Source organism: Tachyglossus aculeatus, chromosome 16, assembly GCF_015852505.1.
Source record: "Tachyglossus aculeatus isolate mTacAcu1 chromosome 16, mTacAcu1.pri, whole genome shotgun sequence".
Classification (NCBI taxonomy): domain Eukaryota; kingdom Metazoa; phylum Chordata; class Mammalia; order Monotremata; family Tachyglossidae; genus Tachyglossus; species Tachyglossus aculeatus.
In genome coordinates, this window is record NC_052081.1 from 1,267,392 (window position 1) to 1,292,747 (window position 25,356).

General features: G+C 58.2%; 3 protein-coding genes across 3 annotated transcripts in view; 2 read left to right on the top strand and 1 right to left on the bottom strand.

Annotated features, from left to right (window-relative positions):
* Positions 1 to 17,354, top strand: part of LOC119938442 (nitric oxide synthase 1 adaptor protein) — a 47,116-nt gene extending 29,762 nt beyond the window's left edge. The window contains 9 exon segments of the mRNA XM_038758270.1: positions 6,062 to 6,154; positions 8,524 to 8,582; positions 8,893 to 9,001; positions 11,531 to 11,669; positions 13,115 to 13,281; positions 13,940 to 14,110; positions 15,177 to 15,342; positions 15,876 to 16,084; positions 16,086 to 17,354. Coding sequence (XP_038614198.1) covers positions 6,062 to 6,154; positions 8,524 to 8,582; positions 8,893 to 9,001; positions 11,531 to 11,669; positions 13,115 to 13,281; positions 13,940 to 14,110; positions 15,177 to 15,342; positions 15,876 to 16,084; positions 16,086 to 16,295 — 1,323 coding nt within the window. The 3' untranslated portion in view covers positions 16,296 to 17,354.
* A 2,696-nt stretch (positions 17,355 to 20,050) lies between these two features.
* Positions 20,051 to 21,085, bottom strand: SPATA46 (spermatogenesis associated 46). The gene is made up of 2 exons (XM_038758271.1): positions 20,935 to 21,085; positions 20,051 to 20,674 (listed from the first exon to the last, which is right to left on the bottom strand). The coding sequence occupies exons 1-2, from the start codon at positions 21,038 to 21,040 to the stop codon at positions 20,145 to 20,147; spliced, it is 636 nt and encodes a 211-aa protein (XP_038614199.1). The 5' UTR covers positions 21,041 to 21,085; the 3' UTR covers positions 20,051 to 20,144.
* Positions 21,086 to 23,472: 2,387 nt separating this feature from the next.
* Positions 23,473 to 24,937, top strand: C16H1orf226 (chromosome 16 C1orf226 homolog). The gene is made up of 3 exons (XM_038757836.1): positions 23,473 to 23,599; positions 23,834 to 24,143; positions 24,403 to 24,937. Exons 1-3 carry the CDS (start codon positions 23,473 to 23,475, stop codon positions 24,935 to 24,937), a joined length of 972 nt encoding a protein of 323 aa, XP_038613764.1.
* The last annotated feature ends 419 nt before the right edge of the window (positions 24,938 to 25,356 follow it).

Genomic DNA, 25,356 nt, shown 5'->3' on the forward strand with positions numbered 1-25,356 from the left:
TGTGCAGTGGAAACTTGACAACGACCAGAAAGAAAGGAGGAGGAGGGTGGGTTGGTGTGTGGGGACTTTGAGCTCCCTAGTGGTACGGGACATGCCTCTTCCTTAGGTTATACGTTCCCAAGCATTTAGAACAGCGTACTGCCCCCAGTGTGTGCTCAATAAATGCCACTCCTCCTCCTCCTAGGGGTGAAATGGCAGGGACCTGGGCAGGAGCTCTGGCCAAGATGCTTATCCCTGTATCCAACCTAATTAACTCATAACTACCCCAATGCTTAGAACAGTGTGTGACACATAATAAGTGCTTAACAAATGCTTTCAAAAAACAAAAAAAGGTGCTTCTTTGGTGAGTGGGGAGACAGGAACTGGGTGGGTGGGACTGCGAGCTGGTTGTTGGCGTTGTTGGCATTCTAATGAATCAGTGGTATTTATTGAGCACTTACTATTTACTAAACGCTTGGGAAAATGCAATATAATAAAGTCCAGGCCCTTCCCCGTAGGAAGTTGTGTGCCCCCTTCCCCCATCCCGTTTCCATAATGCCAGCCAGTCCGTTACCCCATGAGTATCTTGGGGTACCCAGCGGCAAGCCACACTCCCTTTCCCCTAGCTGCCCTGCCTTCTCCTTTCATGGCCTGAGCAGATTGGACCATTCATCATCATCATCATCATCATCATCATCATCATCATCATCATCATCATCATCAATCATATTTATTGAGCGCTTACTTTGTGCAGAGCACTGTACTAAGCACTTGGGAAGTACAAATTGGCAACATTCAGGGGCAAGTGATGGAAGTGCACTCAATCCTCCACTTCTTTAGGGCTCCAGGACCCATCTGTGGGCAGGAAGAGTCATGCCACGGCAGCTGCCCTGCCCCCCACTTCTGGGTGGCCGCCTGCAGGCAACCAGGGGTCTCTTCTGGGGTCTAATGGGACCCCAATGTCAGGCTCATGAGCCCCAGATGGGCCTGGGACCTTATTAGATCTGATTATCTTCAAATATACTCCAGCACTTAGCACAGTGCTGGCACAGAGCAAGCACTTAATCAGTACCATGATTGGCAGGCGGAAGGCAGAGAGGAAGGGGTTCTGCGGGGATTTCAGAGTCGTCATTTGAGGCTTTGTTCTGCACTTCAGATTCGGCCTGGGGGCTGCCGCTGCTGGGGTGGTTATCTTGGGGGTTGGGGAAAGGGGACACAGGCTGTGTGATTGGTCAGAAGTACCCTGTCCCTGCCCCAGGCTGGGGACCAGCAGTTTCTCTACTTCTCCTGACCCACCTCCAAGAATAGGCTATGAACCAGTCCTGCCCACAGCCGCTCAGCTCAGCTCTTCGCTGCTCTCTTCCCATGGCCCTGATGTAGATACCATCGTGGGGGTCCCTGGTGGGGAGGGAGGACCGAGGGCTGGAGCAGGGAGAAGAGTGGAGGGACCATCTAGCTCCCTGGGATCTGGAACCTGGCAGATGCCGGCACACCCCACTTCTTCCCCATCCCTGCCGCAGAGCAGGGAGTGGGCCGCCTTTGGCATCAAGGAGCCACCTGCAGATATCCCAGTGTTTCTTCTTCCACCCTAAATATCCTTGCTCCCCTTCTCCTCCACCGCGCGCGCGTGCGCGCGCGCACACACACACACACACACTTCTCTTTTTGGGTGGAGGGACAAAGGTTAACAGTGATGGTCTCTATGGCAACTGCATCCCAGGCATCTCCTTGGGAACGTCAATAAAGGCCTCCCATCCCGACACTGGCTGAGCGCCGTGCCGCTGGGCTTTGTTCCAGGGAACGCGGGGCTCGGACCAGTGAGCCTGATCCTCACCGGCTCTGGCGGCGATGAGAGCGGGCTGGCCCCCTAGCTCTTGCTGTGTGACCTTGGGCAAGTTGCTTAACTCTCTGGGCTTCATTGTCCTCTTTAAAATGGGGATGAGATTCCTACTCTTCTGCCATTTTAGTCCATGAGCCCTGAGTGGCATAAGGATTGCATCTCACCCAATTATTTTGTATCATCTGCCCCAGCCTGTACTTTGCACAGAGTAAATGCCTACTAAATACTATTATTATTATTATTGTTATTTATTAAAGAGATCGGTGGCGCCAGAACAGAGGCTTAGTGCTCTGGCCTCGGAAGACTGAGTTCAGGAGAGAATTTTCTTGGCCTCCATGTGCAGTGTGCCAGGCACCTTCAAGCCAGTTAATCCCCTTGGCAACCCGATCCAATCCGATCTGATCTGATCCGCAGCCCGGCCAGCAGGATGGTTGGAGGTTGCCCGGGAGTTTGGAGCAGAGCCTCAGGGTCCGGGAGACGTCAACTGATTCCTCCGGTTGGGTGGCCACTGAGAGCAGTGGCCGTGAGCCCTCCCCCGACACAGATCCCGAGAGTGGCGTTGACCCACCGCGGGTGCTGCTGACAGGACGGAGCTGGGAAAGGGGCTGGGGATGAGGGATATCACCCCTGGACACCCCAGGGACTGGAAAAGTCCCTGGCCTCTGTGAACCCGTGAGAAGCAGCGTGCCTAGTGGATAGAGCACAGACCCGGGAGTCACAAGGACCTGGGTTCTAATCACGGCTCTGCCACTTGTCTGCTGGGTGATCTTGGGCAAGTCGCTTTGAGAAGCAGCGTGGCTCAGTGGAAAGAGCACGGGCTTTGGAGTCAGAGGTCATGGGTTCAAATGCCGGCTCTGCCAAATTGTCAGGTGGGTGACTTTGGGCAAGTCACTTAACTTCTCTGGGCCTCAGTTACCTCATCTGGAAAATGGGGATTAAAACTGTGAGCCCCCCATGAGACAACCTGATCACCTTGTGACCTCCCTAGCGCTTAGAACAGTGCTTTGCACGTAGTAATCGTTTAACAAATACCATTATTATTATTATTTCTCTGGGCCTCAGTTACCTCATCTGGAAAATGGGGACTTAGTATGCTTAGAACGGTGCTTGGCACATAATAAGTGCTTAACAAATACCATTATTATTATTATTACAGTGCTCTGCACACAGCAAGCGCTCAATAAATATGACTGAATGAATGCAAGCGGGACAAGGGACTGGGTCCAAACTTGTATGTATTTCAGCGCTTAGTAGAACAGTACTTGGCACATAATAAGCACTTAACAAGAAGCATAATTAATTAATTCCCATTCCTGCCAGAGCCAGAGTGAGGAGCACACCAGCACATTTCCTTTGATTTCCTTTTGATCGGCTGCTCGAAATAAGCGTCCTTGGGCTCCCACAATGCTCAACCCTCCCCGCCCCGGTCCTCATCTCCTCTCTCCCTCAGTCCTCTCCACCCTGGTCTTACTTCCCCCATCTCTCCGCTCCCCGCCTGCCTTCTGCCCCCCAGGTTCCTCACCATCCTGCCAGAAGAGCCCGGTTATCCTCCGGAGAGGAAGCCTGAGTCCAAGGTTCTCCCGACCTTGTGCGTTTGGCTGGTTGGCTCAGCCAGGACCTTGGTGGGAGTGATGCATTATCCCCTGGACGGGAGCCCACCCCGAGGCCCACCGAAATCTGGTCAGCTGATTGCTGCTCTCGGGTCTCCTGATTCCAGGCGAGACTGGGTCATCTTCTCCCACCTGCCCAAAGGCAGGACCAGGAGTTAATCAGTCTATCAGTGGTGTTTACTGAGCACTTGGTGTGAGCAGAGCTTAGGAGAGACGTCTAACAGAGTTGGAGGATATGTTCCCTGCCCACAGAGAGCTTACAGCTGAGAGGGTCAAAGTTGACACAAAAAGTTTGGAAGCAAGTCTGCCCTGGTGGGATCGCTGGGATTTTCTGTGGGCTTTTTGGTGTTCCTCCGGACCTGCCGGGAGGGGCTGGTGCACTGCTCTGAGCCCAGCCAGGAGGGGAGAGACAGGCTGACTCCATTTGCCCTGAGGGCAGCCCGTCTTTCGAGGTAAACCTGGTCCTCCCCGAAATCTTTCAAAGGCTCCAAGCAGCTGGGGCCTATCGAGCTTGCTCAGCTCAAGCATCCCTCTGGTTTCTCGCCCCCCAGGAAGGACTGGGATGGGGTTACTATGGAAACAGTGATGGCAGCGCTACCCTGAATGGGCTCTGTGACCTCTTTCTCTCCGGAGGTGACGGCAGCCTCCCTCCCCGGCACTCGACCCAAGCTCTGTTCCCTCCCCACGCTCCTGTCCTGACCCTCCCCTCCCCACTCCTCCCCACCCCAAGATTCCACAGATTCCCATAATGACCCGGGCAACGTGGAACATTTTCTTGTTCGTCTTATGACACATCGATCACCACTTCTCTTCCATTATACATCTCACTGGGGGAGAGTCAGTTTTTTCAGGCCAGGCCTGGAAAACACGAGATCGTTTGAATGTCTCCAAGGCCGTTGGTACCTCAGGATTTGGCTGAGCAATGCAAATAGGTTTGGACTTCCAAGAACTCTTCTTTGTCTTGATTTTCTCCACAATGTAATGTGACGGCAATGAAATAAAGGGTCTCCCCATGGTCCCTGTCTGACTCTAGTGGACCCTAGCCAAATGGCCCAAACAGAACATATAAATAGAGCAGAGCAGGCTGCAGTGGGCTACTAGAGTCAATAACAAGAACAATAACAATGTTGGTATTTGTTAAGAGCTTACTATGTGCCAAGCACTGTTCTAAGCACTGGGGTAGATACAAGGTAATCAGGTTGTCCCACATGGGGCTCACAGTCTTCATCCCCATCTTACAGATGAGGTAACTGAGGCATGGAGAAGTGAAGTGGCTTACCCAAGGTCACCCAGCAGACAAGTGGCGAACTGGGATTAGAACCCACGTCCTGTGACTCCCAAGCCTGTGCTCTTTCCATTAAGCCTAGACTAAACCCTCGTTTCTTCTTCTCCCACTCCCTTTGGTGTCACCCTTGTACTTGGATTTTCACCCCTCCCTCAGGCCCGCAGCACTTATGTACATATTTGTCATTTATTTACCTACCCCCTAGCCCCTCAGTGAGGAGGGGGTTGCAGAAAGGGGGAATCCAGGGAAAGCTTGGTGAGTTTTCCCTTCAGGGCCAGGCCTAGAGGCCGGCTTCAGTGGGTGGCGGGCCCAGAGCTTGGTTCCCTTGAGCGATCCAGCTGAGACTCCTGGCAACCCATGCCTGCACCCACATCCACACACCTGGCCTCTTCTATACACAGCCCTGGCCGCTTTTCCTCCCAAGGGGTCCAGGGGTCCAGCTCAAAAGCAGGCTCTCTCCAGTGCCAGCCGGCCGATGGGGCTGGCACGTAGAACCCTGTGTGCCTTCAGTCTGGCAGCACATGCCTCATGCCGGCTGCCTCCTGTTCACTGGCACCCACTCCAGACACCCTCCCCCTGCCCGGAAGGAGCCACTTAGAAAATGATGGTGGGGGTGGTGGGCACTGACTCTGACAGCTGTGTGGAGGGGAGTACCTCTTCTCTGGAATGGCGAGCTGGCTCGGACAAGGCTGGGCACCCCCTACCCCCCATGGGTACCTGTCATGGAGCCTGTCCCCCAGGAGTCTCTGCCCCAGTGGCCCCCATGGGCAGGGGGGGATGGTGTTTTGTTATGGCCCCCACATCTCACCTCCTGCTTTGGGGGCTGGTAGGTGCCGGGATTGGGTGGGACCCACCAGCCAGGAAAGACTTCCACAGCCTGGCTTCTTTAGGAAGAAGCTGGGCACACGGATGCCCTGCCAGCTGCCCAGACTGGGTATCCTGCCCTACCCCACTGACCAGACTGCACCCAATTTGCACTGCCCTCTGACTCCTGATGGAGGGCAGAGGGATGCAGGGTGAGAACCCAGGTGGCCCTCGTGTCTGTCAATCATGCGGCCCGTCTCCCCTGCTGGACCAGGACTCCTGGTGAGGAGGGATCGGGCTCTCCTCCTTCTCTTCCTCCTCTTCCTCCTCCTTCTCCTCCTCCTCCTCCATTGCTCGTACAGTGGCGAGGCTGAAAGCCGAGAACCCCACCCCGCTCCTGCTTCCCTCTGGCTGTGGCAGGTTCTGTAGAGCTCAGTATCGTGTCACTTCGGGGTGAGGGCCAGGGGTCGATCTGCTCCCTGGACAACCTTCGGGGCCAAGTAGCCGTGGAGCTCACAGGCCTTGTTTCTCTCCTCTCTGCAGTATGAATTCAAAGCCAAGAACATCAAGAAGAAGAAAGTGAGCATTATGGTGTCAGTGGATGGCGTGAAGGTGATTCTGAAGAAGAAAAAGAAGGTAAGTGATCTCAAACAGACATTTGGAGGAGGACGGGAAGGTGATGGGCTAAACTTCTGCTACATTTCTCAATCCGAACGCTTCTCAATCGACCTGAGCGGTCCAGTGTTAAGGCTGTCCATGGAGGGTGGATTGTCCCAGCGGCAGGGTTCCTCTGGGAGTGGTTTCCCTGGCCCTCTCATCCCTCTCTAAAGAGGGAGAAGCCCACATTCCCTCTAGCCACCCAGGCTCTTGCTGTGGCCTTGCTGCTTTTGGGCCCCGTGGATCAGAAGGACCTTTGTTTGAGAACAGAGTTGCAGAGGAGAGGGCTTGTGAGAGGAGGGCGAAAAGACAATGGGGAGCTTGTTTCAGTGCCCGTCTCCCCCACTAGATAATAATAATAATAATAATAATAATGTTGGTATTTGTTAAGCGCTTATTATGTGCAAAGCACTGTTCTAAGCTCTGGGGTAGATACAAGGTGATCAGGTTGTCCCACGTGGGGCTCACAGTCTTCATCCCCATTTTACAGATGGGGGAACTGAGGCACAGAGAAGTGAAGTGACTTGCCCAAAGTCACACAGATTGTAAGCCCCTCCAGGACAGGGATATTGTCTACTCTATTGTACGTTCCCAAGTGCTTGGTACGAGGCGCCACACAAAGTGGACTGTAAGCTCCTGAAGGGCAAAGGACTGTGTCTAATAACTCTATTGGACTCACGCAAGTGCTCAATATAGTACTCTGAATCCAGCAGGTGCTCAGCAAATACAATTGCTGGAGCAGTTAGTAGGAGAACTGTGCATAGTCAGAGCCCTGACCTCTAAGGGCAGCACAGATGTGCTCGCTGTGTCCTGGTGGGCTAGGGATAATAATGATGGCATTTGTTAAGTGCTTACTATGTGCCGAGCACTGTTCTGAGCGCTGGGGTAGATACTGCACAGAAGCGCTCAATAAATATGGTTGAATTAATACATGGTAATCAGGTTGTCCCACGTGGGACTCACAGTCTTAATCCCCATTTTACAGATGATGAGGTAACTGAGGCACAGAGAAGTTAAGTGACTTGCCCAAAGTCACACAGCTGACATGTGGCGGAGCCAGCATTAGAACCCACGACCTCTGGCTCCCAAGCCCGGGCTTTTTCCATTAAATCACGCTGCTTCTCACCCCTCACAGACCCCACCCTCCACTCCTATTGGTTCCAGCGGCAGCTTTGGCGGAGTTTGAGTTGGCTCTGCCCCAGGTAGCCGGCTAGGGCAGCCTCTGCCCTCTAGTCATCTGTCCCCTTAGACTCTGGTGTTCAATTCCACCTCTCCTCGCTCGTTTCAGCCACCCAGAGGGCTCTGCCCACCAGACAAGGACGGCTCAGCGGGACAAACTCTGCCACCTTGCAGGGCAGTGCCTCCCCTTGAGGTCCCAGATATGTAATTATGTAATATTTATTTCTATTAATGTCAGTCTCCCCCTCTAGACTGTAAGCTCATTGTGGGCAGGGAATGGGTTATATTGTACTATTATCCTCTCCCAAGCACTTAGTACAGTGCTCTGCACACAGTAAGTGCTCAATAAATACGATTGACTAACTGACTGACTGATAAGCTCCTATCCTGCTAGCCTCTCGGAGGTGGCTCTGGATGGGGTCAGTGGGGGCCTCCGTTTCTCTGTGAAATCCCATCCCCAGCCTGGAGCAAGCGGCTCAGCTCCTGTGGGTGGGCTCTCCTCCCACCTCAGGGGGCTCAGGCTGGCTTCCAAGAGGCCAAAGAGCCCAGAACACCCATCCTCAGAGGGAAGTGAGGATACTGGGAGACAGCTGGAACTGATTCTGCTGGGGATGGAAGGGGAAGGAGCCTGAGGAATCAGTAATGACACGGGAACCAGGAGCGGGGGCGGGGGAAGAGGCGATCGCCAGGCTGTAGAATCAGGAATGACACCGGAACCAAATCCATTTTCCCGTGCAGCCGGTTCTGCCCCAGCAAGCGTTTGCAGCTTCTCCTGATCTAGGGTTCTTCCTCTCGGTCCCTGGCAGACAGGTCCTTGGATTGCCCTCCCCGCCAACCACAGTTCAGTAGAGATACATTGCGAATCTGTTAGCCCTGCGGCAAAGAGCTGAAGCTGCGGGGGACCCAGGACAGAGCTGGGAGGTTGGGGGAGTCTGAGGGTTTGGGCGTTTGGAGTCCAGGGCCTTGGGGGCTAGGCCCCTGCTGCCTTTCCCGTGGGGGAACGATTTGCACAAACCGTAGCCGGCCGTGCTCCCTGCTCCCTCCTCCTCAAGCCTCCTGTCCGTCTGAGTAGGGCAGAAGGGTGAACCAGCCCCCTCTGGACACTGGGATGGGCTGCCACCTCCGGACATGACGCCAGACTTACTCATTTACAGCTTCTGTTGTTGCAGAAAAAGGAGTGGACGTGGGATGAGAGCAAGATGCTCGTGATGCAGGACCCAATCTACAGGTACGTACCTGCCGGGCGAGGCTGGGGGCCCCGGGGGCCCAAAACGGCCTCCCCAGGGACATCCAGCAGTTAGACTCCCGCTTAGCCCATCCCTCCACGGCCCTATTCCTTCCCCTGCAGCCCCTGGGGGCAAGATGGCACAGCAGAGCTGCCCTGGTTCTCCCTTCATGGGAAAGAGGGCACGTGGTGAGGGGAGGAATGCCAGGGCAGAATGGGCCCTATCTCTGGATTTGGTGTTCCGGGTGTCTCAGTGTCAGATAGGAATCCCTCCCGCAGGTCTCTTCCTCTCTGTCTCACTGTGTTCCCAAAGGATCTTCTACGTCTCCCATGATTCCCAAGACCTGAAGATCTTCAGCTACATCGCCAGGGATGGCTCCAGCAACGTGTTCAGGTGTAACGTCTTCAAGTCCAAGAAGAAGGTAAGCGGTCGCCAGTCCCTCCGAGCTCTGACTGTCTGGGGAGGGCTGGGGGAGGCCATGAAGGTCCGGGTGCTCGGAGGCCTTGAGGGGACGGGATTTTGGCGGGGCTAGTTCAGGGAAAAGTGAAGGAAGCAGACTGAGCAAGTGTGCTTGCCCGCATGCACATGCGCACATACAAGCACACACGTGAACTGTGGTGTCCATCGCATCATCCTGCTCGTCCCCTGGACCATCGAGGTCCAGGCTTGGTAGTGTACCGGGATCCCAGACACTTGCCCCAGGGATGGAGCAGTGGGAGCCAGGGACAGAGCAGTTTTGATCACCCCATTTGCTGCTTGGGAAACTGAGGCCCCGGAGGGTAAAGCAGCGTGGCTCAGTGGAAAGAGCACGGGCTTTGGCGTCAGAGGTCATTGGTTCAAATCCCAGCTCCGCCACTTGTCAGCTGTGTGACTTTGGGCAAGTCACTTAACTTCTCTGTGCTTCAGTTACCGCGTCCGGAAAATGGAGATTAAGACTGTGAGCCCCACGTGGGACAACCTGATCACCTTGTAAACTCCCCAGCGCTTAGAAGAGTGCTTTGCACATAGTAAGCGCTTAATAAATGACGTCATTATTATTATTATTAAAGGCATTCACTCAGTGGATTGGGCCCTGGACCCAGGGTGCCCGGAGATTGGAGCTTTAGTGCAAGTTCTGCTACTGAGCCTAAGGAACCTCCTCTGTGACTCAGTGACTCCGTCTGTACAGTGGAGAGGCCAAATCCTGCTCTTACCTGTCACACCGGAAGTGAGGTGTAGAGGACAGAGGGTGCTTTCCTGGCCAGATGAGTCAGAATATGTTGGCCGTGTCCTGCCCAACCCTTTCCCCACTCCCAGAAGAGGAAGGCAGAGATTCCTTGCCACGATCAGCACCACCCCCAACCACCACAGTCACCACTGCCTATCATCACCAAGTCTACCATCACCACCGTCACCATCTCAACCACCCTCATCCTTGCCCCCATTACCACCACCACCACCATCACCCTCTCCGTCCCCCTCCTGCGTGTCACCCCTGCCACCACCACCACCATCAACATTTCCATCATCATTGTCCCCCTCACCACCCTCATGCTTGCCAACAGTACCGCCACCGTCACCATCTGAAGCACCCTCGTGCTGCCACTGCCACCGCCATCATCACTGCCACCACAGTCACTGTCACCACAGTGAAAGCCACCTCTTATCCATCAGCGGGTCTGGGACGGCTCCCTGCCACCAGAAGACTGAGGTTGGGAGGATCGAGGGCTGCTTCAGGGAGGTTCCCTCAGGTTGGCGTGTGGCCGGGGCTGGGATCCAATCCAGTCTCTTTCATTCGTTCATTCAACCGTATTTATTGAGCGCTTACGGTGTGCAGAGCGCTGGACTAAGCGCTTGGGAAGTACAAGTTGGCAACGTATAGAGACGGTCCCTACCCAACAGCGGGCTCACAGTCTAGAAGGGGGAGACAGACAACAAAACAAAACATGTGGTCAGGTGTCAAGTCATTAGAATAAATAGAAGTAAAGCTAGAAGCACATCATTGACAAAATAAATAGAATAGTAAATATGTACAAGTAAAATAAATAGAGTAATAGATTTGTACAAAGATACAGACAGGTGCTGTGGGGAGGGGAAGGAGGTAGGGTTGGGGGGATGGGGAGGAGGAGAGGAAAAAGGGGGCTCAGTGTGGGAAGGCCTCCTGGAGGAGGTGAGCTCTCAGTAGGGCTTTGAAGGGAGGAAGAGAGCCAGCTCTTCACACCAGTCCACTCAAAGAACTATTAAGGTTTGGGGCTCGGAGTGACTGAAAGCGTTTGGAAGGTCTCTGCTCTTCCTTTATCTCTGTGTGTGTTTGTGTGTGTGTGTGTGTGTGTGTGTGCATATTCATTCAATTGTATTTATTGAGCGCTTACTGTGTGTGGAGCACTGTACTAAATGCTTGGGAAGTACAAATCAGCAACATATAGAGACGGTTCCTACCCAACAATGGGCTTACAGTCTAGATGGGGGAGACAGACAACAGAACAAAACAAGTAGACAGGTGTCAATACCATCAGAATGAATAGAATTATAGCTACATGCACATCAATAAAATAAGAGTAATAAATATGTACAAATGCATACACATTTGAGCTGTTCCCTTGGTGAACATAAGAACACATTTCAAAAGTAGCTCAGCAAACCAGGTTTCCCTTTATGTCACACACACACACCCCCTCTTCGATTCTCCAAGGGTGTTTCCCTTCCTTCTCAGGCCCTTCCCCTTACATTCACCTCCACCCTGGCAGCAGGCACCTCTGACTGTCTGACTGGGACGTTTTCCTGACAACGTCACAAACATCACGCCGTTATGTATGTATGTAGGGTGTGTGTGTGGATCTGGGTTGTCCACGTGTGGATCCTTCCTTCCCTTGGTGTCTCCTTTGTGCACTTTGTGTATTGCTGCCACTTGACCTGGGTTAACTGGTTCTCCCACCCTTTATCCCCACTCCCCCGCTTCCCTCCCCGACAGAGCCAAGCCATGCGGATTGTCCGGACGGTGGGCCAGGCCTTCGAAGTCTGCCACAAGCTGAGCCTGCAGCACACCCAGCAGAGCGCGGATGGCCAGGAGGACACCGAACCCGAGAACAGTGACAGCTCGGCGGGCACGGGTAGGCTGCCGCTCCTGTCGCTGCCCCCCTGCCCCCACCTGCCACCAAGAGCTGGGTGGGGGGCAGAGACCCCAGGGAGCCAGGACCCTCACCACCCAGCCCCAGGTGCCCTGAGGTGCTGCACTGGGAACACAGGATGGGAGAGCAACCCGCCACGCCAGGGTGCGGCAGCAGACTCGTGTCCTCAAAACCCCATCCTTGCCGCCACACTCACACCGCCATGGGGTCTGCCTCTCCTCCCTCTGCCCCCCCAAGTAGTGGGGGGGCCCTGCTTCTGTCCTGAGGCCCTGGAGGGACTCTCCAGGCACAGGTGTTTCCTAAACCGTCACCCGGCCTGGGGCTTGTTTGTATGCAGAGAGTTGGAGAAGCCTCTGTCAGCAGTGGGTGATTAATCCAAGCAGATGACTTTGGAGACCTCCTTTGGAGGATGAGTTTCTACCCTAGGTCTGGGACCAGCCCGACAGTGGGCATCCCCTCCCTGCCCAAGATGGCCAGATCAAGAGCTGAAATTCCTCCCCCAACGCGGGTTGGAGTGGGTCCTGACCCTCTGAGGCCCGGCCCTGTCGGTGGCATTCCATCTCCCCAAGGCCCTCCAAAGCCACACGGGACGGGGCAAACTAGAACGAGGGGCGGCCCCCCACCACCCATGAGGTCGGTGCCCCTGCTTGCGTGGCCAGCCGCCCACGGAGGTCTGCAGTCGACCCCTTTCCGCTCCCTTGCAGTTGGTCCCAAATGAAGGTCTGAGCAGCCACAGCCAATCTCTGAGACAGCTAATCAGAACCCATTGTTTCGCCTGCCTGTCGGGAAGCCGTGGGAGGGTGGGCAGCACATCTGGCTGGGGCTGTGGGGAGTCATGGAGACCCGGGATAAGGAGGCGGCCTACTGCAGGGAAGGGGAGGGAGACACAAGTGGACAGGAAATTATAGGGAGAGGCTGCAGGCGCAGATTGGGGGCAGAGAGAGAGCCTCCAGGCGAGGGGAACAGAGGCCCGGAGATGAGGGGGCAGACATCAGGAAATGTCCCATGGCAGGTTTCCAGAACTCTGGGGGAGCTGGAGGAAGAGGGTGCAGGGTACAGAAGAGTGAAAGAGGAAAGAGGCTGGGCCACCCGGAGCCAGCTACCCCTTCGTAGGGCTCGGTGCCGCAGCTCGGGCTGGTCACGGTAGCGTGGACCAGTGCCCCTGTCAGGGTGCCTGCCCCAGGCAGAAAGGACCCTGGAGCTCACGGCGGCCAGGTGGCTCTGCTCCTGGGGGCTCCGGCCTTGCCATTTCTGGGAACCCCCCCACTGAGGCAGCATCTACTTCTGGCCAGCCTCGTTTCTCCGGAGCCCCTTCCTCCGGGGACAGGGGTTCGAGGGGGCGTGTTTGTGGCATCACCACCCTCGCTACCCCAAGCACCCCCCATCTCACTCAATCCCTTGCCCCATTCTCCCCACCCCGGGTCCAGCCCGCCAGCTGGCCAGTGCTGAAAGAGTCGTGGCCGCCTCCGCCGAGGAGACCGACATCGACGCCGAGGAGAACCCGCTTCCGGGAGTGGGCTCCCTGGAATTCAGCCGTGGGGTGACAGACCTCGATGCCGTGCAGAGGGACGGGGACTCTCTTCCGGACTCCCAGGTAGGCGCGCCCCCTTCCCCACCCCGGGACCTGCAGACCTCAGCTGCTAGTTCCCCTACCTGTGTCTTCACTGTCTGTGCCATTGCTCAGCCCCTCCTCACCCTCGCTCTCACCCTCGCCCATGGGGGCTGGAGGGCCCTGGCAAGGTCCCATTGGCCTTTGGGCAACCCTAGGTGCCAGTGCCCGGCCAGCCGTGCCCTTCCACTTTCTCGAGGGGCCCTGATTCTTCACATGGGTTCTCTGAACTGCATCTCCTCCCCCATGTCTCCCTCTGGTCTGAAGCTCCCTCCCCTTAAGTATCTGACAGACCACTCCCCACCCCACCTTCAAAGCTTTACTGCAATCACATCTCTCCAACGGGCCTTCCCCTACTAAGCCCTCATTTCCCCTACTCCCTCTCCCTTCTGCATCTCCTAATAGTTAGATCTGTACTCTTCAAACATTTTATGTTCACCCCACCCTCAGCTCCAAAGCACTTACGTACATATCCGTAATTTCCATCCTACACTGCAACCTTGTGGACAGGGAATGTGTCTACCAACTCCATTGTGGCATACTGTCCCAAGCACTTAGTACAGTGCTTTGCACACAGTAAGCTCTCAAGAAATACCACCGCTAGATCGACCGATCGATTGATTTCCCCCTTCTCCTCCCTCAGGCCTCACTGACCCATCAGGAGAGCATCCTGTCGGCTTCACCCAAGATCCTGCTGCCCTCATCCTCGCAGCTGCCCTGCCCGGGGACCCCGCTTTCCAACCACCACCAGCTGCAGCTGCTCCAGGAGCTCCTCCAGCAACAGCAGCAGCAGACCCAAGTGGCCGTGGCCCAGGTCCTGCTCCGTCTCCTCGTCTCTTCCTCTTCCTCCTCCCACACCTCTCCGGAGGCCGCCAGCCGGGGCTCGGTGGGCAGAGGTGCTGCCGGGAAGGGATGAGAAGCCATCCTGGTCCCCCATCTCTGCCCGCTGTCTCCCAACGCCGCAGAGTAGGAGAAATGTGGGGCCTACTGCCGCGGGGTTGGATCCTGAAGGTTCCTTCACCCAGGGACGGAAGGGCCGCTGCCAAACCAGCACCCAGATATAGAGAGGAACGCACTGGGAGCACCAGTGTATCGTCCTGGGCCGGGGCAGGGAGGCTCCGGGCCGCCAGCTGACCCAGCTCAGTGGCTCCGGGGGCCGCGTGAGCATCCAGCTTGGCGAGCCTTTCGCGTGGGTGGCCAGTTTGGCCCCGAGTAGAAATAGATTCCCCGGCGAGCCTCTTCCCCTAGATGTGTTTCACGAGCGTGGAAACGCCTACTGCCCAGGAGCAGTTTTGAGGCTTCTTCGTGCAAGAGGCTGCAGAGAAGGTGTTGAAGCCGCCGCCCACCACCGAGAAACGAGGTGGCAAAACGGCAGCCAGAGCAGCAGAGAAAACGATCATTCATTCATTCATTCATTCAATCGTATTTATTGAGCACTTACTGTGTGCAGAGCACCGTACTAAGCGCTTGGGAAGTACAAGTTGGCAACGTATAGAGACAGTCCTTACCCAACAGTGGGCTCACAGTCTCATGCTCCCGAGCGTTCACAGCAGCGCTGAACAGAGTGCCCGCTGAGAGTAGGTGCTGTACTGAGCACCTGCTGGGGGGAGGCAGTGTACTGAGTGCCCACTGGTGGCGGGATGCTGTCCATAATAATAATAATAATGATGATGGTATTTGGTAAGTGCTTACGATACGCCAAGCACTGTTCTAAGATGCTCATATATATATGAGATATATAGATGCTCACACCCTCTGCTTCCTGTCTGCCTTCCCTGGGGAGAGTTCTGCTACCCCCCTCAGCTCGATGGTGCTGAGGGGGCTCCAGGCGGGGTCCCAGCGGGTCCTCACAGTCTCCTCCCTGTCTCTCTGCCCCCCAGGTACACTTGCTGAAGGACCAGCTGGCGGCCGAGGCCGCCGGGCGGCTGGAAGCGCAGGCCCGCGTGCACCAGCTCCTGCTGCAGAACAAGGACATGCTGCGGCACGTCTCCCTGCTGGTCAAGCAGGTGCAGGAACTGGAGCTAAAGCTGGCGGGACACAGCACTAGTAAGAGCGGACCCCTGCCCGCGGTCCCTGCTCCCAGAGACCCCCCTGGCACCCTTTTAGGTCGGGGGAGGGCCCTTCAGCCTCCCCCCTGGGCCTCCCACCGCCATCCCCATTCAGATCCAGAGCTGCCGTGGCTCTAGGGACTCCACCATGCCGGGCGCTGGGCATTATCTCCAGTTGGGAGTTGAGGAGAAAACCCAGTTCTCATCACCGTCATCATCATCAGTGGAATTTATTGAGTGCTTACTGTGTGCGGAGCACTGTACCAAGCGCCTGGGAGAGTACAATGCAGCAGAGTTGGTAGACACATTCCCTGCCTACGGCGTAGAGGAATAGTCCAGCTGGAGGGAGGAGAGCCCGCTTGGTCTTCGGTGACCTCACTTTCTCCTCACGCCCCGCTGGGAGGGGAGAACCGGCAGGTGTTTCTTCCCCATTTTACAGACGGGGAAACCGAGGCCCAGCGAGGTTAAGGGGCTGGCCTCAGGTCACCCGGCAGACGTGACCCTGCCCCCTTGGCTCTGCTCTCCCCGCAGCGGGCTCCCAGGACAGCTTGCTGGAGATCACCTTCCGCTCCGGGGCCCTGCCCGTGCTGTGCGACCCCACGACCCCCCGGCCCGAGGACCTCCACCCGCCCCTCCCGGGGCCCGGCGGCGCGGCCGACTTCGCCCAGGCTCTGGGCAGCCCCCTAGGTAGGCGCGACGGCTTGGTGAAGCTGGAGTGTTTCCGCTTCCTGCCCCCCCGGGGACCGGCCTCCCGGGGCGGAGGCGCGGCGGCCCCTGGGCAGCCTGGAGCTCATCAGGTTCCGCGAGTCGGGCATCGCGTCCGAGTACGAGTCCAACACGGACGAGAGCGAGGAGCCCGACCCGTGGTCGCAGGAGGATCCGCCCCCGCTGCTCAACGTCCTGCAGAGCCAGGGCCTCGGGGACAGCCTGGACGATGAGATCGCAGTGTAGCCGGGGGGGATGAAGGGGTCGGAGGGCGTGAAGGAGAGTGGAGGGCACAAAGGGGTGTGGAGCCCATGACCTCGGCCTCTGCCAGGCCCGGGCACTTCTGCCACTACTTCCCGGCCTGCCCCGGGCCCCACCCCAGGCTGCGGGCTCAGGGCACGACCCGAGCAGTGAATCGGCGCAGGGCCCGAGGCAGGGAGGGTGGTGCTTGTCTGAGGTCCTGCGGGAGGGTTGGGAGCTCGGAGAGTAGCTTGGCGGCCAAATCATAGTCTCAGTCCGCCCAACCCCGCCTCCAGCCTGGTTTGCCCCATCTCTTTCTGGCCATGCTCACTGAGGCCACTGGTCCGCCCCCTCCCCGACCTCCCCGCCCCTGAGCATGGGGGAGACCCCCTGCCAGTCGATTCGTGCCGCCCTCGTGCTCAGAGGGGCTCAGTGGCTGCGCGGGGGCCAGGGCATTCCGGATGATGCCAGGCGGGTCAGGAATCACAGCCATGCGCCCTTTGACCCATCGCCGGTGGAAAGGGTGGGGGCAACGCCGGTACCCACGCCCGTGTCAGGACCCGAGTAGGCCCGGGCCTGCTGCGGGCTTCGGGGGATGTTCGGGGAAGGGCAAGACCCACTCTGGTGGGGGAGTAGGAGGTCGGGAATTGCGATTCCGCCATAAGGGAGGGAGACTCTCTGATAGACGAGCACGCGCATTTGCACATCGGTGGCCCCCGGTGATGACCGGGAGGTCCGGGGATTCCTCAGGGAGGGCCTCTGGGAGGAAGGAGCCTTCATTACATGGAGGAATGCGGGGAGGTCGAGGGAGGAGTAGAGTTGGCCGAGGGTTGAGGTAGATGAGAGCGGGTAGTTAAGGGGAGCCTGGAAATGAGGGGGTCTATCTAATAATCATCATCATCGTGATATTTACGAAGCCCTTGCTGTGTGCCAAGCACTGTGCTAAGCACAGGGTAATCGAGTCAGGCATAGGAGAACAGTTTTTTCATCCCCAATTTGAAGATGAAGAAGCTGGGATCCCAGAGAAGTGAATAATAATAATAATAATGATGGTGTTTGTTAAGTGCTTACAGTGCTTAGAACAGTGCTTTGCACATAGTAAGCACTTAATAAATGCCATCATTATTTTTTTTATTATTATTTGCGAAGCACTGTTCTAAGCACTGTGGGGGGGATACAAGGTGATCAGGTTGACTTGCCCAAGGTCACACAGTGGGCAAGTGTCAGCATAGCTTTCCCCTCTTTCTGTTTCCTTCTTCCAGGCAGGGTTTGTATGGGTTTTGAGGGGCAGGGAGATATGGCCGGGGGAAGGAGGGGGGGTTCTGGGGGCCAGAGAGGTTCTTGATCTCCTTTGCCACTGGTCTGTTGGCAGCTTTTGGGTGACTAGAGGGTGTTGGGAGGTATCAGGGGTCTTCAGGTGGCAGTCCCCTGCCTCCCCACCACGGCTGAGGGGGCCCATGGTGAGGGACTCGGGCTTCAGGAGACAGGGCCTGGGGCCTGGGGTGGCCAAGTCAAGTAGGAGAGAAAGAGGGAAGGGTGGGCAAGGACTCCGAGCAGGAGAGCTGGAGGATGGAGAACGAGGGAAGGCCGGGGGTGGCGGGGTGACCCAGACACGCAGCCACAGAGAGAATCGTATAGATCCAAGAGAGGACGAGCAAGGTCAGACTTGATGGGTTCCAACTCGGAAGCGGAAAAATAAGGTTGGAAATTCCTAGCTGGAGCCGGAATGGTCCTTGTCAGGCCGAGGTCCTTCCCTCCTCCTATTGTCCTGGTTTCCTGCCCCGTGGGACGTGGGGCTGTAGCGCTCCCATTGGGTGAAACAAGGGGACCAGCAAGTAGCTTTAGTACTGCCCCAGGGGGGCTGTCCGGCAGGGCCATCGAGGCTCTCAATCAATCAATCAATCAATCAATCGTATTTATTGAGCGCTTACTATGTGCAGAGCACTGTACTAAGCGCTTGGGAAGTACAAATTGGCAACACATAGAGACAGTCCCTACCCAACAGTGGGCTCACAGTCTAAAAGGGGGAGACAGAGAACAGAACCAAACATACCAACAGAATAAAATAAATAGGATAGAAATGTACAAGTTAAATAAATAAATAAATAAATAGAGTAATAAATATGTACAACCATATATACATATATACAGGTGCTGTGGGGAAGGGAAGGAGGTAAGATGGGGGGATGGAGAGGGGGACGAGGGGGAGAGGAAGGAAGGGGCTCAGTCTGGGAAGGCCTCCTGGAGAAGGTGAGCTCTCAGCAGGGCCTTGAAGGGAGGAAGAGAGCTAGATTGGCGGAGGGGCAGAGGGATTGGGGGCATTCCAGGCCCGGGGGAGGACGTGGGCCGGGGGTCGACGGCGGGACAGGCGAGAACGAGGTACAGTGAGGAGATTAGCGGTGGAGGAGCGGAGGTTGCGGGCTGGGCAGTAGAAGGAGAGAAGGGAGGTGAGGTACTCTCCTGACTATCCCAGAAGGGACCTCTTCTGGCTGACCCCCAGACCCAACCCTCCCCGGCTACAGGGTGTTACACAGAGGCCAGAGAGGAGGGGTGCTTCCCATTCCCTACAGTGGGAATGGAGACTGAGCGTTCTGCCACCCTCTTAGCCTTCCCCCTCGCTCTGGCCTCCCTCTCTCCTGCTGCTCTTCTGGCATTTATTTTGTGGCCCTTTCCCTTGACCTCTTCTCTCCTCTCCCTTCCCCCTGCTCCCCTCTTTCCTGCACTTGTGGCCATTCACCATTCACTCTACTGGATCATATCTGGGAAGCAGATTCCATTAATGTAAGTGCACTTACCCCTGGGTGTTGTCTCTACTCTTGGCTTTTGCTAAATAAATCTTTCTTATTTCCAGAAACTTTTCTGTCGTCCTTTCTTGTTTCTTGCTGTCTTTCTCTCTTGCTCGCTCTTGTGTCCCTTCCGCTTCCCTTCCCAACCCCAGCAGGGTAGAGTAAGACTGTGAGCCCCGGGATATCAGTTAGGACTTGTGCCGAGGGTCAGGGGGAATTGGGGTGGGGGGGGAAGGAGGGCAGATGGTCTCCCAGTGCCCAGGACTGCTCCCTTGGACCAGCCCAGAGTCAGATGGTCTGAACGAGGTGGGGGTGGCAGAAAGGGGTCTGTGCTCCTGTGGGGAGCGGGAGGGGGAGGAGTAGGGACACTCACCCCCAGAACAGGGCAGGACCCAATCTGGAGTCTGACCCCGTCCCTAGTCCCTCAGCTCCATTCCCCACAAGTTTATGGGAGTTCTTGGGGAGGGGGCGAGCCTGGGGAGGGGCCTCACTGGCCCGGCCCTAGAGATCAGGGCTCAGATGTCCTTTCCACAGGGCGGGGCAGGAGAAAGCAGTCCCGCGGGTCGGTGGGCCGCGTCACTGGCCCAGCTCCCCAGTCTTGAATGGTGGGGACCTGAGTTGGGGGGCTGGCAGGGAGGGGGCTGCCGGGCCAGGCTGGGACACCAAGCTAGGGTCCTCTGGGGCGGCCGGACGCCCCCCATCATGGAGGGCCCAGGGCATCCACCTCAAAGGGCCGGTCTGGCCACTCAGCTGGGCAGTGGCAGCAAATGGCGGAGGTGGCCGGAGGTGGGGCTGGGGGATGAGCTAGAAAGATCCTGCCCTCCCCGCTTCCTCCTCTCGCTCCTTCTCCCCAACGAACTGCCCCCAGCCTGGACACCACTCCTCGTGGGTCATCTGGGCCCTGACCCTGAGGCCCCAAACCAGTGGGCCTAATGGCCAGGATACTTCAGGGGCACCAGGCTCACAGGGAGGCTGTGACTGATATTTCCATTTATTCTCGCTTCTCCGACGGTGTAACGTTGGCTCTCTCCCGGCTCACCACCGGACGGGAGCGGGGACCGCAGCCCCACTACTTGAACAGCCAGCAGGCGCTAGCGGCCCGCCGCCTGCCTCCACCCCGGTGCTCTCTGGCCCGCAGGCTTTTAAGTTTGCGGTAGTAGAGGTGGCAGCTGAAGCCCTCCTTGTGCCCGCCCTCCACATGGCTGTGCAAGGAAGCCAGTGTGGGGAACAGGCGGCAGCAGCCCAAGCACTTGTAGCCATTATGTTGGCCGGGCTGGCCCTTAGAGGCGGACAGGAGGTCCCAGGCACTGACCGAGTCCACGCAGGGGAGGCTGGGCCCGTGCTGGGAGGCCGGGGCCCAGGGGCAGGCCTCCTCCAGGGCGGAGGAGGAGGAAGAGGAGGAGGGGCGGGGGCTCTTGGCCGGGGCCTGGGACTGGCTGCCGCCAGGCTCCCTGGGTTCCGGGCTCAGCTCGGGGAGCCCCTCCGGGTGGGAGGACCCCTCGGAGCGCACGAAGTAGCTGTATGGGGAGAACCAGGGCCGGTAGATGCTGCAGCTCTGCTCCACTGCCCCGCTGCTCGGCGTGGCTCCCAAGGGGTAGTCTGCAAAGGGAGAGGTGGGATGAGCCAGCACTGACCCTCTGCTTTGGACCCGGGGGGGCGGGGTGGGTGGTGGCCGGGCGTTCTGGGCTTGATGGATAGACATCTCGGGATGTTGGACTGGGCAGACGGACGGGCGGCCCAGCTGCAGGGGGAACAGGACCTGTCCACCCGGCTGTTTGGCCCCGATTCTTTCCACTGAAAGCTTAGAAACCAGACTCCCCCCTGACCCCCGACCAGCGTCCCCGGGGTCCCCCGGTCACCTGGCAGGCCGGCGTCGGGCATGAAGGGGGTGAGCTTGGGCTGGTCCCTCATCGCTAGAGAAGGGTTGTGGGGGCCAGATATGCTGAGAAGGGAGAAGTTCTCCATATCCAGCCAAGGCACGGCCAGAGACGCTGTCTTTGACCCGTTCGGAGAGGCCCACGGATTGTCTGAGTGAAAACATTCTCGGGTCACCTGATGTCATAGACAGTCACACAACCCCACCCTGCAGTGGAGGGGCCCGTTGTTCTTGAGTTTCCATGTGACGCTGTCCTCCCTGCCCACCCCATGAATGTGCTCCTGGGTCTGGGGCTACCCCAAGGGCCAGTGGCTAGAGCATTGGCCGGAGCTCACCCCTGCCTTGAAGGAGGTAGCAGTCTAGAGGGAATTGAGCGAGGGGAGCAGATCGACAGAGGGGAGGCCGGGGTCCCTGGAGACCTAGCGTGGCCCCCAGGTGGGCATTCAGAAGTGCTTGGGCGGGGTATCAGTCAGACAGTCAATCGTATTTATTGAGCGCTTACTGTGTGCAGAGCACTGTACTAAGCTCTTGGGAGAGGACAATATAACAGAGTTGGGAGACATGTTCCCTACCCCAAATGAGCTTACAGACAGATTTTAATATCAATAAATAAATTCCATCGGCCTTCTTTCCTCGGCCTCCGCCGTCCCGCTCCTCTCTTCCCCATTTCTCAGGCCCGATCCACCTTTCCCAGCGGGGCAGCTGGGGCAGGATTGGCGGCAGGGTTAACACCGCCAGATTCGGGGCGGGTCCTGAGCCAGTGACTCTGTCGCTCACAGGTGTGGTGCTGGGACCTCAGACCTGAAGTCTGGGGGAGGGCCATCTGGTCCAGGCCCCTGCCTCTGGGCAGGTGAACGATACCCCCGAGCAGGCCAAGGGGCATCGTCTTTCCCTTCAGACTCTGGAGGCGGTCCTGCAGCCACTGCAGTTTTCATATCCCATTCCCTCCTCCAGACCTGTTCCCTAAACTGGATCGTGTTACCCAGCCAGACCCTTCCCCCTCACTAGACTCTGTCACTCAGCCGGACCCGTCCCGGCCAGACCCTGGGCTCCGGCTGGATCGTGGGGCTCAGTGACCGCTGCTCAGGGTCCGGCAGATCGTAATGCGGGCCCGGACCCAGACCCCTGGTTCCCTTCCTGCCCTGGAGAGGAAGGCCGGCGCTTTGTCAGGAACCAGGAGACTGAGATTTCCTCATTCCGGACCTCTGTGCGGAACATGTGGGGTCCCAAGCAGAGTCATGGTTTTATCCCGAGACCCCCTGTCCGCTCCCACCCTGCCTCGGTCCCCACAGGAGGATCAGTGAAGCAGGAAGGGGAGGGGTGTTTCTTTCTCCTGAAGACCAGGAGTAGAGACAGACTGACCTGCATGCAGGTCTACACCCAGCTAGGAGGACCACCAAGGAGGGGTTGTCTCAAGGGGGGCTATGACCTCCGATCCCCACAGTGTCCCGGGGCCATGGCCTCCAATCCCCACCGAGTCCCGGGTGCCGTGACCTCCTCTCTCCACAGAATCCTGGGGCTCTGACCTCTGACCCCCACCCAGTCCCCGGGGACATGACCCCAGAGACCCTCAGAAACTTGGGGCCATGACCTCCAGTCCTCGTACAGTCCTGGGGACCGTGACCTCCAATCCCTGCAGGGTTTAGGGACCCGGGGCCAGGCCGAAACAGACCTGTTTAATGGCCCTGCCAGCAGGCTCAGGAGCAGGGCTAACTCCTCACTCCTGCCGCTGCATAAACCATCTCCTTTTCTCATTTGCTCCCCTTTGCTTTCCGAGCCCCTTGCTGGGTCAGGTAAGATTCCTGTCCCAGGGGAAGTGCGTGTGTATGGGCCCTTCTTTGCCGCCCCTGTGCATGCTCTGGGAACCTGGTGTGTGGTGACTGTTAGCTGCCCTTGGGCTTTTTGTTGGGTGTGGGGGGCTGCCTGTGTCTCAGGTCCCAGACCTCCTCGTCACCTCCCTCCTCCTGCTCTGTAGGCCCTGCCTGGCTCGGGGTGAGATCTTCTAGGGGCAAAGCGCCGGCCGCCCTGGGGTGGGGACAGTGGGGGCTGGCACCCTGCAGCATAGGGGTGGCTGTGGGAGCCTCCAGTGAGCATCTAAGCAACAGCCCCGAGCTTGCCTTGAAGGGGAGGGTCCCCGGGAGGAGACCTCCAACATTGCTGGGGGTTGGCTGAGGCACTGCAATGGTTCTGATTTGCTGTCGGGGATAAATGGGGGCTCCAGAAGGTCCTAGGGGGATCATTCATTCATTCAATTGTATTTATTGAGCGCATACTGTGTGCAGAGCACTGTACTAAGCCCTTGGGAAGTACAAGTTGGCAACATATAGAGACGGTCCCTACCCAGCAGCGGGCTCACAGTCTAGAAGATCCAGGCTCCTGGCCTGTCCCAGGACCCCAGGATAATCCCAAGCCCATCCAGTTGGGGCCCAGGAACCCAGGAGGGTCTGGGATGGGGGCCAGAGTCAGCTGCCAGGGGTGAGGTGGGCGCGGGCGTCTGTTCTGGACACAACCCCTTAGGGGCATGCCGAACATCCACAACTGGAGCTTGAATGGTTCTGGGGCTGGCCTGGACTGGGTCAGCCGGGGGAAGTTTGGATCGGCCCAGGAGTCATCCCCAGTTAAACCCAGCTGTTGGGGGCTCAGGCTGGGTGAGCGCTGCCCTCCATCCCACACCTCCCACTCCCAGGGGGCCAGGAATCACTCCAGAGCTGGAGCTGAGGGTCTGAACTGGGCTGGGGAAGGCCTGACTGAAAAGGATTATGAGGGCGGGAGAGCTGGGGAGGCCTGGGAGGCTTGGAATGGGCCTTCCAGGATCCCATCTGTCCAGCCGTGCTGACTCTGTGCCCACCCTCCCTCCCCAACTCTCCTCTCTCTGCTCGCAGATGACCAAAGCATGTTTGAGAATTGGAATGCGGCCCTCACTCCAAAGCTGCAGGCCAGCCGGTCCGTCCCCCATGTGCCCAAGCCCGGCCCCGGCCCGGCTGCCCCCGGGTCCGGGGAGTCCGGCGGGCCAGGTGCCCGCGCCGCCGGAGGCAGCACTCAGCATCTCAAGAACCTGGGGAAGGCTGTCGGAGCAAAGGTCAACGACTTCCTGCGGAGGAAGGAGTCCGTGAGCCTCGGCGATGTGGGCGTGATGGAGATCAATCCGAACGTGGGGGCGGCCTTCCCCGGAGCCCGGCCGGAGGAGGCCAGGTGAGTCAGGGGAAAGGGTGGCCTTGCCGTGAGCCCCCAGCTCCGGCGAGCCTCGCAGAACCATTCGCTTCTACCCAGAGCCAAACGACCGGGTGGAAATGGGCCTAGAGGCCACGGCCGGCCACACCGCCCTCCGTCTGCTTATCTCTCGAGCGGCCGCTCAGGTTTGCCCCTGCCAGTCACAGCCCGTGGTGGGCAGGGGGCCGGCTGTCCGTCACACCGGGCTCACGGATTCACCTCGTCGGGGCTTCTCTTGCAGGTCGACCTTGCTGGAAGCCTTCCCCCGGCTGGACCCTCCTCCCCCCGGGACCAAGAAGCGGACCCCGCGGGCCCTGAAAACCCCCCAGGACATGCTGTTCCCCCCTCAGCCTGACGTCGGTCCCCTGGGAGGCAGCGTGCAGGCGGTGCCCGGGTGGCCCCAAGAGTTGCCGTCCAAGGAGCCTGTGTCGGAGGGGACTGGGACTCCCAGCCTCCCCGAGGCAGAGGAGCCCGCGGACCTGGGACCCGGGGCCGAGCCGTGGCTGAATGGGGTGGGCCCCCTGTCTGTGCCTGACCTCATTCACAAGGACGGTCCCCAGGGCACGGCGGGCACGGTGGGTGTGGCGGGCAGGCAGCGCCGGGTCTCGTCCCCGGACCTCCCCGAGAGGACAGGCCTCAAGCGCAGCCTGAGCCCCGTCAGCCTGGCCGAGTCCCCGCGGGCCAGCGGCCCTGCACGGGCCAGCAGCCCCCCGCCGGCTAGGACCAACAGCCTGGACTGGGAGGGACGTCACCCAGACCTGCTTTCCTTTGAGTAGGCTCTTTCCCTCCCCGAAACTGGCCTCCAACCCCCGCCCCTACCTGTTCGGTGGTATGGTCCAGGGCCAGAGCAGGCTACTACTGGGCTGAGGGTCAGTCGGTCAGCTGCCTTATCCCTGATTCCCCTGCCCTCGGGGGTCGGCGTTTTATCCTGAGTGCAGGGAAAAGGCTTTGGGAAGGCCACTTGGATGGGGTGGGATCTGGGGTGGGGGCTGCAGTGAAGGAAGAGCGGGAAGGGCCCAGCTGCAGTCAGGTCTTCCGGCCCCTGATGGAGGCTCTGGGTGCCACTGGAGCGGGCGGGCCGGGAGGTCCCCTACCTGCAGGGGCCCGGGCAACACGGGAGGTTCGGAGGTCGACGAAGTCCCCGGCCCGCAGCAGGAGGATGCCGGCCAGAAGCCTGACTCCCCAGTGGGAAGCA

What these genes read in the sequence shown, in the direction of transcription:
- SPATA46 (XM_038758271.1), bottom strand. Translation starts at nt 21,040, where the DNA reads ATGGAGAACTTCTCCCTTCTCAGCATATCTGGCCCCCACAACCCTTCT. An exon ending in GCCCGACGCCGGCCTGCCAG is followed by an intron (nt 20,675 to 20,934) that starts GTGACCGGGGGA and finishes CTCCCTTTGCAG; the next exon opens with ACTACCCCTTGGGAGCCACG.
- C16H1orf226 (XM_038757836.1), top strand. Translation starts at nt 23,473, where the DNA reads ATGCCGAACATCCACAACTGGAGCTTGAATGGTTCTGGGGCTGGCCTG. An exon ending in CTGTTGGGGGCTCAGGCTGG is followed by an intron (nt 23,600 to 23,833) that starts GTGAGCGCTGCC and finishes CTCTGCTCGCAG; the next exon opens with ATGACCAAAGCATGTTTGAG. An exon ending in GCCCGGCCGGAGGAGGCCAG is followed by an intron (nt 24,144 to 24,402) that starts GTGAGTCAGGGG and finishes CTTCTCTTGCAG; the next exon opens with GTCGACCTTGCTGGAAGCCT.